The sequence below is a fragment of the Ascaphus truei genome, chromosome 4, assembly GCF_040206685.1.
Source record: "Ascaphus truei isolate aAscTru1 chromosome 4, aAscTru1.hap1, whole genome shotgun sequence".
NCBI lineage: Eukaryota > Metazoa > Chordata > Amphibia > Anura > Ascaphidae > Ascaphus > Ascaphus truei.
Window position 1 is genome coordinate 316058324 of NC_134486.1, and position 13897 is coordinate 316072220.

At 41.4% G+C, this 13897-nt stretch overlaps 1 protein-coding gene across 9 annotated transcripts in view; it reads left to right on the forward strand.

Annotated features, from left to right (window-relative positions):
* Positions 1-12008, forward strand: part of SNAP91 (synaptosome associated protein 91) — a 177091-nt gene extending 165083 nt beyond the window's left edge. For all 9 annotated transcript variants that reach the window (XM_075597913.1, XM_075597917.1, XM_075597919.1 and 6 more), the window contains 6 exons: positions 197-227; positions 959-1070; positions 3599-3682; positions 4135-4239; positions 5104-5196; positions 10596-12008. In XM_075597913.1, coding sequence (XP_075454028.1) covers positions 197-227; positions 959-1070; positions 3599-3682; positions 4135-4239; positions 5104-5187 — 416 coding nt within the window. In that variant the 3' untranslated portion in view covers positions 5188-5196; positions 10596-12008. The remainder of the gene's footprint in view (positions 1-196; positions 228-958; positions 1071-3598; positions 3683-4134; positions 4240-5103; positions 5197-10595) is intronic.
* Positions 12009-13897: the final 1889 nt, after the last annotated feature.

Below are 13897 nucleotides of genomic sequence, written 5' to 3' on the forward strand. Positions count from 1 at the left end.
AACCGACAATCTGTTTTTCCTGGAGGGGACTGATGTGACCTTCACCTATAAGATTCTCCCAGAGCTGAGAATAGCGCGGTTCAACTCCAAAGACCTCTGGGTTCCCATCCTGCTTTTAAGATTTGATTTTGCGCAATTGCACTTTTAATAACTGTAGAACAGAAAATTTTTAACCAAGATGTATTTATTTTTTCAGATCTTGGAATTTCTGCCACCATTGTAAAAAAGTAAGTAATTCTTGTTTGAGTAAATGTGTAACTTCTTATACAGGAAATAAAAATACAACTTGCCGGTACATTCACATGTCTCAGGCAGGTCTGCAACCATTTCTTTCCCCATTATCGCTTGGCAAGCCGTGCTTCCACTGCAGCCAGGGATTCTGGGTAATGACAAGCAAATGAGCACACCGTGTGTCACTCTTAACCATTTTATAATGGACCCCTAATTTACAGTAGACAATTAGGTGAAACGTACTCTAACTGGGGTGGACTGCTGAAAGTGCTCATCACTAAGGAGCTGAAGCATATTACTTTCAAATACAGTTTGGTTATTCCCATCAAATAATGTGTTGCTGCCTAAATATAGTTCATATAGCCCAAATAACATCTCGATCAGTCATTCATTTTTTCTTTTTAAACAGTCTAAGATTTGTTGACCACTCAAGCATCCCTGTTTCTGATATATGTTGTCTTCATGCATTGTCTGAAGGAAGCATTAGAATACCCATTTTTGTATATTTTATGGTAAAGCAATAAATCACGTGTTTGTTAGAGTAATGACCCAAACCTCTTATCAAATGTTTCCCACATTTAAAAAAACACATTTGTGTGTGTACCTACTGAATGTTCATTGTTTTGGGTTAACACTGTAAATTGAAAGTTCTTTCTAACTGGGCGATTCATACATTTGACTGTAGTATGATGTGTTGGATAGTAAGACATTTGATTGTTCTGTTTAGGGGTGACCTTCAGTGGAGTGCTGGGGAGAAGAAGCTGACAGGAGGAGCAAACTGGCAACCGAAGGTAGCACCAGCCACATGGTCTTCTGGTGTTCCCTCAAGTGCTCCTATGGTACGGTGATTTCTGCACATTACACTTGCAGTATCTGGGATTGTTTTCCAGACATAAAGCAGCAATCAAAGCTGCAGTTTTCTGTTTTGTTTTGTACCCCCTTTTAATTATGTGATCAATACAATCCACACAAGTAATTGGCTACGTTGCAGATCGATCCGTTCTCCTGTAATCGATTGGCGACGATTTGGCTTGGGGTTTTAGTAAATGGCTGTCAGTGCAGCAGAAGAGGACCAAAGATGCAAAGTTTTGTGGGGAAGATCATGTGACCAGGCAGTCACTAGATATAATTGGTGCACTGCTAGAGAGAGGGCAAGACTCAAAAAGGGGTGTTTCAGAGCCTGTTTCAGAAGAGGAAGGGGATGTGACTTTGTAAATGGTTGCTATAGAAACAAAAATGCTTGTTAAATTATAATACATTAAAAATGTCATTCAGAGTTGTTTATAAAAAAAAGCTATAAGTATTTTCTCATTGTACAGAACTGATTTATTAAAAAAAAAAAAAAAAAAAAATAAGCCACACACAGGATATTGCTTGGTCAACAGCTTTAGTGTGTGTGTGTGTGTGTTGTATTTATTTTTTTCAGTTTAATGAAGCACTTGGCACATTTTTTTATATTCACATCAGTTTTTTTTTTTCTTGCGAAGTTCGACATTGGTAGAGAGAAGGTTGTGGGGAGCGCAGGTGTCACCATATGTGGGGAAAAATATATATATAATAGTGTAGTATGCTTTAAACAGATTCAGCAATCTATATAGGAATCACGATTGGGAACTCACACTCTCCCAGTAAAAGTTCAGCAGTGGATAGCAGTAGATACAATGATGTAGACTCAGCAGTATGAAAAGAGGTCTTGCTTGACATAAGATCCCAAGTATCAGCAGAACAAACCCTCAATAGAAAAAATGACACCTTTAGTGCAACAGTGCATGTTCACTATAAATATATTGATAAAAGCAATTCTTATTGCACTCACATAAGCACCATGTGCATAGACACGTAAATATCGATGCACAGCTTCAGCGTTCACCATCCACCCCACTTCCGAGGTCGCGTCGCGTCTCTTCCGGTCCGGCCCGTCGCGTCACTTCCGGCTTAGCGATCGATCGCAGAATGGATCCACACGGGCTCTGGAGCATTCAGGGTACACTTCTGGACTGCTGCTTGTTCACTCTACGCGTTTCGCTGGCTCAGCAGCTTCGTCAGGAGTTCGACATTGGCCAGAGACCAAAATAATACTTTTACTCCTATATTATCGGCCTTTAAAATAGTTTTAGTGCTAACTGATATCTGTGCTTAAAAATTTAAAGAGGGCCTGTTTTTATATAGCAAAGTTTAAAAATAAATAGTAGCATACTAGACTGAGGTTTTTCAAAGCGAGGGGTTGGTTTATTCGATCCAACATTTCAGTCCCAAGTTGGACCTGAGAATACATGCATATTGTCAGCCAAACCTGTAAAGTATAATGCTATCCTTGGTTTGATGTTGTTTTCACCCATGGTACAGAAAAGTCAGTCCAAATACTAAACTTTTTTTTTACCAAATTAAAGTCCAGCGGATATGGACGTGTATAAAGCCTTCATTAGATGTCACAATATATATGTAGTATCATGTTCACCACCCTTAAAGCTACCAGAACATGTTGGCGTGTTTGTAAAGTAGCGCTTTGGCAGTATGAAAGCTCTGGAAATGGCAAGAAACACATCTACAGTAAAATTATAAAAAATATGCTTTCCTGAATTTGGCATTGCTTAACCTTTGTAAAGTTGTGATATTTTATTAATGCACATATTTTGAAAAATTAGGATTAACAAGGCTCTTATTTCAGTGGTGTCCATCTACCTTCCAATATGCTCTGCCCCAGGAGCAGCCATATTAAATGGCCATGGGGGAAAACACTAAACCCCAGAAAATGAGTGGGGGATGGCCACCACAAAACTCACCTAAGATTAAAATGGGGGTCGCCCCCCATTCCATTTCCCAGTGAAGATAACACTTTCCAAACTACCCAGTATCTGAGAAATCACACCAATGTCAGTGCCTATCCCCCCAGTTGTTTTCACAAATAGAGTTTTCAGAGCAACAAAGACACCAGGGAATTCTGGGATCTCACATAAGGAACCCATAAACCAATATTTAAAGGCTGATGTTCCCCTTTTAGTTTCAATAGGAGGCATCCCTCTGTGTACTCAATATTTTGGGCGAGTGTGCTAGAGTCCCACCCTCAATTTGTGACTTTTTGATCAGTAACTGTTACATCATGCAGCACTACTGGTTTAAGAAGGGGACTGTCCAGTGCAAGACTGTTAACCCTGGTTCCAGGCCTACAACCCACAAACGTTGTCCATTCTTCACATCCTCAGAACAGGCCAACCTGATCAAATCATGTTTATGAGGGCATGTCTAGTGGGCTGCAGTCTGAGATGCTCATGGGGACGGATTGCTACTTTTAAATGTTAAGTCTAATGCCCTTAATGCTGGAAACTGTTTATCAGGCTGAGCGTAATATTTTTGTTTCTGGTCTTAGCAAGCAACGGTTCCTCCTGTGAGCGGAGTCCCCACAGCAGCAAGTAACGCTTCAGCTGCACAGCCAGTAGCCGGATTTGGTCTAGTAAGTATACTTCTTTACTTCATAAACATTAGTTGCGTTAATGTACAGTCAAAATGATATTCTGGTTACTTTCATGTGTGAGTGAAATAGGACACAAGTAGCCAAACTGGGAATGTAGTCTGTTTATGACTTAAGCCTGTGTTTTTGGTGTGTAGGTCTCTCTAGGACACAACAATACATTATTTTCTACGCTGGGAGTACCTTCCCAATAGAGTTTACTATGGAAATGTAGTTCATGAGGCTGAGAATGATAGAACCTTAAATCGGGACTTCCCACTTCAATTCTTCAAGCCTTTCACTGCGATGCAACTCATAGTTTCAGGCCACTGGGCACTGAATTGGTTATTCACCAGATGTTCTTTAATGTTGAAAACCCCTGAAGGAATGCATGTGCCTTTATGTTCTTACAATCAATGCTTTTGTATACTCATGTATATTATGCTTTCATTTAGACTCCATCTGGAACAGGGGTACCAATGATGCCACAGCAGCCAATGATGTATGCCCAGCCAATGATAAGGCCATCCTTTGGTGGAGCCTCGGTTCCCAATACACCGGTACGATTATGTTTGTTTCACCTAATATACTTTCTTTGCTACTTGGGGACTTCTGCACAAAACGAGTCTAGAGCTTGCAGATTTTGGGATCTATTATTTGTTGACCCCTGTAAAATCCACGACCTGGCATATAGCAATTCAGATGCCCTTGCCAGCACTACATTTAACAAATCTAAAATAAGTAGTCATTAAAAAAACAAAACGGGCAATTGTTTTTTTTTGCGTGGGGCATGATGAAAAAATAGCCTGGCTCTCTGTCAAATTTTAAACAAATGGCGAATGCATCTTTAAAATATTTTGGTCCATATTACTCCAGTGGCTAGTATATCTTCCTGGTAAATCTTTGCTGGTGTCGATTTTGATGCTGAGTCGCTTTACACCAGTATAAACCACCAGGCAGGACTGTGTGGCCATCAAAATCTTTTTGGACTTTATTATATCGCTCCCACAGCAAGTTTGTTTTACAATGACCTCAATGTATTTTGACACATAATTACTATGTTTTCAACAATGGATTTGATTTATTGCAACTAGGGGGTACAGCTAAGCAGGCCTCATGTGCCTTTATTCATTTGTAAACCTTTTGGCGGAATAATTACTGCCTTTAAATAAGAACACTCAAAATATTGTATTTTGGTCATTCCTGTAGAGTGCAATTGTTTTTTGCTTAAATTGCACAGTTTAGCTTCTGAAAAGCTGTGTATATACTGGATACTACTGAGCCTGGCTACATTAGTTTTGATTGGCTGTATCCAATACAGCCATATTTTGTATGACATCTGTTATGTGGATCGAGCTATACGTTGAAGTTATTGATGAGGATTGTGTCCATGTGCTTTTCTTGGTTGGTGGTGGTTCTTATAGCTCTCTCCAAGTCAGACTCCAAGCCCCAAGAAACCTCCAACAAAGGATCCATTAGCAGATCTCAACATCAAGGATTTCTTGTAAACCTTCCAGGTAATTTCTATCTATCAACAAAGACTGCATTTATGTGCTGTGATTTTGATTTGCAATTTGTGTGCACTATACACTATAAAATGCAGCATTGGATTATTTATAAGTATGTGTAGATGAAACTGTCGGTTTTGCACCAGATTCTGAGGAATTCCATGAACATGTTGGGAAAAATCCTCAGCATAGTCCATAGACGCTGTAATGGCCCATCAGATTAACACAGCGGGGTCCCTGCATTTGGATGAGACTCGTGTTGTGTGAATGCTACCGAGCTGTGAGTCCCATTCTAATGCAGGGACTCGCTGTGTTAATCCGATGGACCATTACAGCGTCTATGGACTATGCTGCAGAGTGTTTGTGAGATGCTTGTGGATATTCCTCAAATGCTGGGCCATAACCGACAGTTGTGTGTGCGTGCGTTCTACTGAGCTCCGGTGTAAATATATCGTAACAAAGGGGAACATATTACAAAATGCTGACAGATTAAAAACACTTTAATACTTTGGCGATGGGAACACCTGAGCATATATTTTAGTTTTTTTTAATGTTTACCCTTTTTAACTTTTGTTCCATAAGTTAAGATGTGATTAACATCTTATTACGTTTAGGCCCACAAGCCCATGCAAGGAGCATAATGATAAATACCAGCATAACTTTAATAAACTTCTCTTTCATCAGGTATTATTTAGAGACTCGTATCTAAGTTTGATTCGAAGAAACCAATATTTTATCCTATACGCCCTAACAGACCATTGAGTATTTCATATTCGCTAATCAAGCGATGTAAACTCTTTTACATCTGTAGGACATATATTAACCTCTACTTTCTATGGGGCAGGCAATACATTTTTATAATATCCAGGGATTCTGTTCATCCTTGATCTAATCCTGGAAGTCATATTCGTGTAATGCAACAACATTGGCAGATGTAAGCAAAATAATACGTCATTTAACTCCGGGGTCGAGCAGAGAGGGGGCACGAGGCGCCAAGGAGAGCAGGCAGGGGGGCGCACGGGGAAAAGTTTACGCACCCCTGTTTTAACCCATCAGTAGAGTAACACTGCTGGTCACCATGTTGATTTATGTGCTTCAATCTCTAATAAACAAAGAAGCCTTTCACTGCAGCCTGAGACTTTTTTTTTTTTCCCCTCTTGGGAAATAATCGTATACAAATAACCATCGTTCAGATCCTCTAATTCCTGGCATATACAATCATGTCAAAGGAGTTTGTTGCAGATTGTCATATATTTCAATAGAACATCTTGACCATTTTTCATAGTCATGGCTACTGTCACATGGCTACTGTCACACACCCACAGTCGCTCCTACCAACCAGTGTGGCCAAGCACTGACATCTACTGCACTTAAATAGCCTCATTATGTCCCCAACTGTATTCATATATCTCCATCTCTCCTTTCTTCACCACTTCTCGGTTCACATGAACTTGAACTCCTTTCTTACCTGCGCCCTCTGACACTGCACAGCTATACTCCCTGCACTAAAACACACACCTACAAAACATCTTCACATATTCTCTTTCTATCCATGCTTCTCCTCCTTGCTTCTGGGGATATCTCTCAAAATCCTAGTCCCTGCCTTATTTCTAAATGCCCTCGCCTGCCAAATGCAATTTCTACTCCTTGCGTCAACCCCTCCAACCTCGTATGCATCCCCTGCCACCCTCCCTTCTCTCTCCCTTTCTCCTGTGCCCTTTGGAATGTTGGCTCCCATTCTAACAAGTTTCTCTCTGTGCATAACTTCTTTCTCTCTCACTCTCTGCTCCTATTTGCTATAACTGAGACCTGGCTCACTCAGTCTGACTCTGCACTGGAAGCTGCCCTCTCTTATGATGGCCTTTCTTTTTCCCACACTCCGCGCACTGATGGCAGGGGTGGAGGAGTGGGGTTCCTCCTCTCCTCTCTACCATTACCAAACCCTTCCTATTCCTCCCTCTCTTGCTTTTCCCTCCTTTTTGAGTCTCACACTGTCCAGATCTTCTCGCCTCTCCCTGTCCACGTGGCGGTCATCTATCGCCCGCCTACCTCTACTCATCCCCCTTCTGCTTTTCTCTCTCACTTTGAATCCTGGCTCTCTTTCTTTCTCTCCTCAGACTCCCCTGTTTTTCTCCTTTGGGACTTCAACTGCCATATTGATGGCCCCTCTCTCCCTTGGGCTTCCCGCTTTCTCTCTCGAACCTCTTATTTTGGCCTTCAATAGTGGACTGCAGCCAGCACCCACAAGGACGCCACTACCTCGACCTGGTTTTCACTAAAAACTTCTCTCTCTGATTTCTCCATTTCCCCCTTTCCTCTCTCTGACCATCACCTCATCTCATTCTCTCTATCCCGGTTCTGCAGAAACCTGTGCTCTATTCACCTACCTGACTTTGAGTCCACTTTACGCTCCTCCCTCTCCTCTCCCAGGTCTGCTACAGACCCTGACAACCTGGTCAGGAACTACAACTCTGCCTTATCCTCCTCTCTTGATTTACATGCCCCGCTTTCTCTTTGCCGTCCTCGCCCTTCTAACCCCAGACCATGACTTAATTCCCACACGCGCATGCTACGCACTACCTAGACCTGGTTTTCACAAAAACCTTTCTCTCTCTGATTTCTTAATTTCCCCCCTCCTCTCTCTGACCATCACATCGTCTCATTTTCTCTCTCTCGCTTCTCCCCTCTCCATCTCCATCTCCCCCTCGTTTCTGCAGAAACCTGCGCTCTATTAACCTGCAAGCTTTTGATTCCACTTTACTCTCCTCCTTCTCTCTCAGTTCTGCTCCAGACCCTGACAACCTGGTCAGGAACTACAACTCTGCCTTATCCTCCTCTCTTGATCTACATGCCCCGCTTTCTCTCTGCAGTCCTCACCCTTCTAACCCCAGACCCGGGCAAAATTCCGACATGCGCATGCTGCGTTCCTCCACTTGTTCCTCTGAACGCCTTTTGAGGAAATCTCACACACTCGCAGACTTCCTTCACTACAAATTTATGCTATCCTGTTTCAACTCTGCCCTCTCGCATGCTAAACAAACCTACTTTTCTTCACTAATCAACACGCACAAGTCTAATCCACGCAGACTCATCTGTCTTTGACTCTCTACTCAAACTACGCTCAGCTGCCTCTTCTTCCTCCATCTCACCTCAGGACTTTGCTGACTATTTCAAGGAAAAGGTGGAATCCATAAGTCAGAACATCCCCTTTGTTTCCTCCTCCCATCCTACTTCGCTTCCTAACTCTCCTGCCTTCCTTGACTCTCTTTCCGCTGTCTCAAGAGGACGTGTCACTGCTGATCTCCTCTTCTCCCTCTACCACATGCCCTCTTGACCCCATTCCCTCCCATCTCCTAAAATCTCTTGCTCCTACTATAATCCCTACGCTCACACACATTTTTAACTCCTCTCTCCACCTGGTACCTCTCCCTCCTCCTTCAAACATGCAACAGTTCTACCATTACTCAAAACAGCAAGCTTGACCCTTCCTGTCTTTCCAACTATCGACCGGTCTCCCTCCTGTCTTTTGCCGCTAAACTCCTTGAACGTCTTGTATTCTCTCGCTTACTCAACTTTCTCAACACCTATTCTCTACAATCTGGCTTCCACACTGCTCACTCCACTGAAATAGCCCTCACTAAAATAACTAATGATCTCCATGCTGCCAAAGACAGAGGTCATTACACTTTGCCATATTACTCGACCTCTCTGCAGCATTTGACACTGTGGACCACCCTCTTCTCCTTCACATTCTTCATACTCTTGGTATTCGTAACAAAGCTCTATCCTGGATCTCCTCTTTCCTTTGCCATCATACTTTCAGTGTCTCTTCTGCTAACACCACCTTCTCCTCTATTGATCTCTCTGTGGGAGTACCCCAGGGCTCTGTCCTGGGATCTCTCCTCTTTTCTCTATACACACTTTCTCTAGGTGACCTAATCACATCTCTTGGGTTTAAATATCACCTCTATGCTGACGACACACATTTACTTTTCAACATCTGACCTTACATCTGCTGTACAGACCAAAGTTTCTGAATGTGTCTCTGCGATATCCTGGATGACCCTCCGCCGCCGCCTTAAACATAACATGGCAAAAACAGAGCTCCTCATACTTCCTCCCAAACCTGGCCCTACTACCTCCTTCTACATTACTGTTGGAAGTAGTATCATTCACAAAGTAGTCCAAGCACACGGCCTAGGGGTCACACTCTACTCCTCTCTCACATTCAAAACGTTTCTAAAACCTGTCTTTTTTTCCTCTGCAATATTACAAAGATACGCCCTTTCCTCTGTTGCTTGACTGCTAAAACTCTGACTCAGGCCCTCATTCTCTCCCGTCTCGATTACTGTAACCTCCTGCTGTCCGGCCTTCCTGCCTCTCATTTGTCTCCCCTACAATCTATCCTAAACGCTGTTGTCGGAATCACTCAACTCTTTCCTAAATCTGTCTCAGCATCTCCCCTGATGAAATCACTCTCCTGGCTTCCTATCAAATCCCGCATCTCGCACTCAATTCTCCTCCTCACTTTTAAAGCTTTACACTCTTCTGCCCCTCCTTACATCTCAGCCCTAATTTCTCGCTATGCACCATCCCGACTCTTGTGTTCTGCTCAAGGATATATTCTTTCTACCTCATTTGTATCTAAAGCCCTCTCCCGCCTTAAACCTTTCTCACTGACTGCCCCACAACTCTGGAATGCCCTTCCCCTCAATACCCGACTAGCACCCACTCTATCCACGTTTAAGACCCACCTTAAGACACACCTGCTTAAAGAAGCTTATGAGTAGCACCGTGGCTTATACTATACACACAATACATAAAGCTTGGCCCCCTGCAGACGAACTTACCAGAATGCCCTCCTGCTGTCTGTACGTTCTTCCTACCAATTAGATTGTAAGCTCCATGGAGCAGGGACTCCTATTCCAAAATGTTACTTTTATGTCTGAAGCACTTATTCCCATGATCTGTTATTTTTATTATTTGTTATTTAAATGATTTTTACGTGTATTACTACTGTGAAGCGCTATGTACTTTAATGCCGCTAGATAAATAAAGGCTTGCATTACTTATTCCCGCACCCGCTGTCTCTGTAAATCTCCCCACATTCTACTTAATTTGTAAGATATCCAGGATAGGGATTTATTTTCTTATTGTCTGACTTTGATGCGCTTATTGTATTATAATTCCCTGTACTGTATTGTTTTTATAAAGCGCCAAGTACACTGTCGGCGTGATATAAATAAAGCCATACTTGCATTGTTATGCATGAACTTTCCACTTGAGGCTCTTCTGCATCTGAGTTAGCAGCATAGTAGGTTGGTTTCAGGGTGCGTTTTCGGGGGGGGAGGGGGGCTTGTACCTCTTTAGCGCTACAACATGACTAATTCCCTTTTCCTCTCACACAGATGCGGTTTTTGTGACATGAAAATGTGAGTTTGGAGCCTACAAAGAACAGATTGCTGCTCAGAGTTCCTAAGTGAGCCACCAGTACCAAACCCAGTGCTTAGATTTCTCTCTCTTCTGAAATGTGTAGCACAGCTGTGAAAAGTAAACATTAGGAATGTGAACTACCTTAGCAGTTATCCGTTACTATATCTCATTTTTTGGTGTGCATTTGGGTTTCCCCTGTGTCTCTCAGTTTTCAACCTTTGGATGTATGTTTCCCATGCCTTCTAGTGCTTTTCTGCCCCTCTCTGCTGGGAACAGAATATGCAGCTGTTGTGTGCTGAGCAATTTGGAACGATGTGTCTGTGTTTTGAAGGTTTCGATGTATATAACTTTTGGACAACCCCTGTTTCTTTGATCTGCTATGAAATAATGTGTGGTAACACCAGAAAAACACCCCAATACAAAACTATGTGTGTGTGTATGTGTGTGTGTATGTGTGTGTGCGTGAACTACCCACAGGAATATCGATTGTGAAAAAAAACGTTTTTGGTTTTCTTTTGTGGTACTATGTTGAAAAATATGTATAATTTCAAGTAATATAATGGAAAAAATTCCACCACGTTTGCATACCGAGAGCAAGGAGACCTATGGGGAGGAATATCATATTTATCAATTTTTGTTTTAATATATATAGTATATATTTTAATTCCATTTCTCAGTTTTTGCATCTGAGCTAGCATATAGATCAGTTCTTTTGCTAAATACACTGAAATAAGTAAAGGGTAAGTGTACATTCATTGTAGCTGTAGTAAGGACAACCGTAGCTGTGTTTCTCATACATCAGGAACTATTTTGAAAGCACTTGTGTGGTGTATTTGTAGTCCAAGCATTGCAAATTATGATTATTTTTTATTTTAAGATTTATTGTAAATTCAGTTTAATTTGTGCCGGTTTGTGTTTGTTAGACTGTCGTTTTCTCATTCTCTGCATTCGCTGTGAGTAGTTTTTGTACTGTTTGTGACTGACCTTCATGCAGATGAGAGAATTCTGCCCTTTACTGTACATATCGTGCTTGTTTAACTCTTCGTTCACACACTCATACTGTTCTGTGCTGACGGCTTGGCTTAAGGTTTTGATGCATACAAATAAGGTCACTGTTGATCAGTGTTACAAGTGGCTTGGCATCTGTTTGTCGAAGTACATTGGATCAGAAAGGTGTTCACCTGTTGTAAGTCTTTCAAATTAACTATTTAATCGATGGTTGTATCTGAATTTACTGTGGGGAAAACATACACACTAAATGGGGAAAAAGTATTTAAAATCAATTTCAAAATGGCTTTCCTTTGTATCTTGGTTGAAAGACCCAGTGCATGTACAGTATGCCCTGTGAGATGCAATAAACACCTTGAACTAAAGCAAATGCAAACAAATTCGTTGTCTCATTCTTTACCAGATAAATCATTCTTATTCTGTTTTTGTGCCTATAGTTAAAGCTACTAACCATTTTCCCGATCTTCGTTTGAAGGGGGGAAAAATGTTCTAGTAAGAACAAATTGCTTATCTGTATAAATATTAACTTCTTGACAATGGGGTTCCCCCCCCCCCACCCCCCTGTGTGCACTAGTCACCATTCTGAAGTTGCGTTTGGAAAACAGAAAATGCTGATGTAGCGGCCGTTATCCGAACATTTCACGGAGCCGTTTTCGTGAACTCTGCTGTATTCCACGAGGCATTCACTCCTTATTGTAACGTAAATGCCGCCAATCACACCAGTCACACCTATCCCAATCCAGCAATGTGCCAGCACCGCCACCAGCGCCGTCTTACAATAACAGTCCGACCGTCAGTGAAAACCTGGTGAACGGCAATCCTTGCTATCTGGCAGACAACGCTAAAATGCCATTTTCTACACCCGATAAAAACACTAGTAAACACGCATCTTAACGCGGGAAAGTTTGAAGAATCATGCGGTATGACCTGGGTATGCCCAGGAATACAGATCGTGAAATGTTCGGATAACGGCCGCTGCATCTGTATCATTCATTTTGAAAATTACAATACAAGTTGTGGCTCAATCGAGCTTTTATTTTCACAAGCGTAACTAGATTTTCAACGTTTAGCAATTCTAACTTTTCAAATAACTTTTTATTTCAAGTTTTAAGGTGAAATTTTACAGATCATTACAAAATATAGGGAAAGAACTCCACCCCACAGTGCACTCGTGCCTGGAATTTATAAGCGTGAGGGGAGAAAAATATATACAAAAATGAAGGTGTAAAGAAAAACATTTGAACAAGCTTACAGTTGGTTATCAGCACTCTTAATGGTACAAGCGAATTACAGGTTATCCCCCATATTGTATGGTTCTTAAATATTTAGAAGAGCCTCATATATTCGCTCTATGTAGGTTTTTTTTTTAATTGCTAATGCATTAGTTAGTCCTTTAGGAATAGGATTTAGGCAAAATCCTATCAACCTGATTTTCTTGCAACAATGTGATCCTCACTGCTGCAAAATGTTACTTTATCTCAGGGATATTCTTGGATTGTTTCTGTATGTTACAGATTCTGTCTCTCAATTAGTAACACAGACAGGTCTCTTAGACAGTCCATGTTTACGCCCTTGTACTGGCTGACATCAGCAATCCACAGACAGTTATCTAATGCTCAGAGTCTTTAAAGTAAAATAAACCCCTTTCCTTTTCTGTTACCATATCCTATATACACAGTAGTGAAGTGAGTTTGGGAAATGTTTGGATCGGGATAAGAGATTGGCAACAAGAGTTCTGTCTAATAGATTACTGCATAGCTCATAAATGATGCTCATTATTCCGTGCTGTATGTGCTTCTACACAACGTTTCTATAGCGAAATGCTCCAAATGCCTTAAACTGTGATTTACAGCAAGTGTAATGTTTGCTGGTGGGGTCACTGAGATATTAGTCAGTGTAGGGAGAAGAGGAACTTCTGCAGCGTGTGGTTGCTAGTAAATGCAGACCATCGCGTTCTCCTCCCCGGGCAGATGCATTGGTGGATTTACGTATAAGATAAATAAGCTCCAGTTTAGGGCCTAACAATTTGAATGACCTCCAATTACTAAGAATGTGTTTTTTTGTTTTTTTTGAACCTATAATAGATTTGTGAGGCCTTGTGAATCCAAAGGGTCTATTCATCTTAAAAATACAATCAATAATGGTTTGAATATTTAGTAACAAATTGAATGTACATTAAAAGCAACCTACTGTATGTCATGTAAAGAAAAGATGGACAACAGTGTTTACAGAAGAACAGAGTAGTTTAGTTACTGTAGTTCTTTCGACT